This window comes from Trypanosoma equiperdum (genome assembly GCF_001457755.1).
Source record: "Trypanosoma equiperdum strain OVI genome assembly, contig: ctg_450, whole genome shotgun sequence".
NCBI lineage: Eukaryota > Euglenozoa > Kinetoplastea > Trypanosomatida > Trypanosomatidae > Trypanosoma > Trypanosoma equiperdum.
In genome coordinates, this window is record NW_027124366.1 from 1 (window position 1) to 909 (window position 909).

At 48.1% G+C, this 909-nt stretch overlaps 1 pseudogene across 1 annotated transcript in view; it reads right to left on the minus strand.

The window, feature by feature from the left end:
* Nucleotides 1-76: 76 nt before the first annotated feature.
* TEOVI_000190600:pseudogene overlaps nucleotides 77-909 on the minus strand; it is a 1,214-nt pseudogene continuing 381 nt past the window's right edge. Inside the window, 2 exon segments of the mRNA in view lie at nucleotides 77-904; nucleotides 907-909. The exon segment at nucleotides 907-909 is cut by the window's right edge and continues 381 nt beyond it. Of these exon segments, the coding sequence occupies nucleotides 77-904; nucleotides 907-909 (831 nt within the window).

A 909-nucleotide genomic window follows, 5' to 3' on the forward strand; every position in this document is an offset into this window, starting at 1 on the left:
GGGAGGCGCCATCGCGATATTCCTCTGTAATCCGCTGCGCCAATGGATTGTCTTCCAGTCGAAACATTATACCATTCAATGGGGCATACAGTTGTAATATTCTTCTCTGACATTTGGCAGCGTTTAGTAGCATTTTCCCCCCATTCACGGGTTGCAGCCGGTAGTCCTCTACCATCTCTTTCATGTAAACAACATTTCCACCTTGATTACATTTGCACGCCGCCCCACTTTCACCTGCTCTTCCTATGCATTTACCACCAAAATCACCAATCACAAGGTCATCGATAACGTACCGACGCTGGCTGAACAATGACTTGATGAACGCTTCCCTACTTCTAAGCCACTCACGGCTACTCAGTGCGCGTGACAGCACCTCGCCAGCAATCCACCCAAGCACCATCATCTCACCGTCAATATCGTCATCTACATGACGGCTTCCTTTTTTAGTTTGTGCTGTGTTATTACCGAATTCTTTCCCCATATACGTTTTCATGTCCTCTTGGAACCGTCGGATGGCTTTGTATTCCGTGTCCGTTGGGAGTGGAGTCACCCCCGTTAATATTATCTGACGAGGGACGTACGCGCGACCGGCGATATCCAGTGTTTGGGACCACGTATCTGCGACCAAGAATTGAAGCGTTGAGGGGAGTAGCAAGTACGCATGCCGTGTGCGGTAGTCTGAGGCGACACATGCTACAAACTTTTGAGTTTCATCAATTGGCGAACCGAAGACAATCACACCTTGTGGTAGTGTTCTTGCAAAGCTGTTCCACACAGCCAGAAAATCATCATTGGAAAGCGTTCCATTCGTAGAGCCATCTATTTCGAAAACACCGCACAATTTACGACCCATCATCGACATTGCCTTAACCGTCATCTTATACTCCTTATCGCCGAAAGAAACGCCCT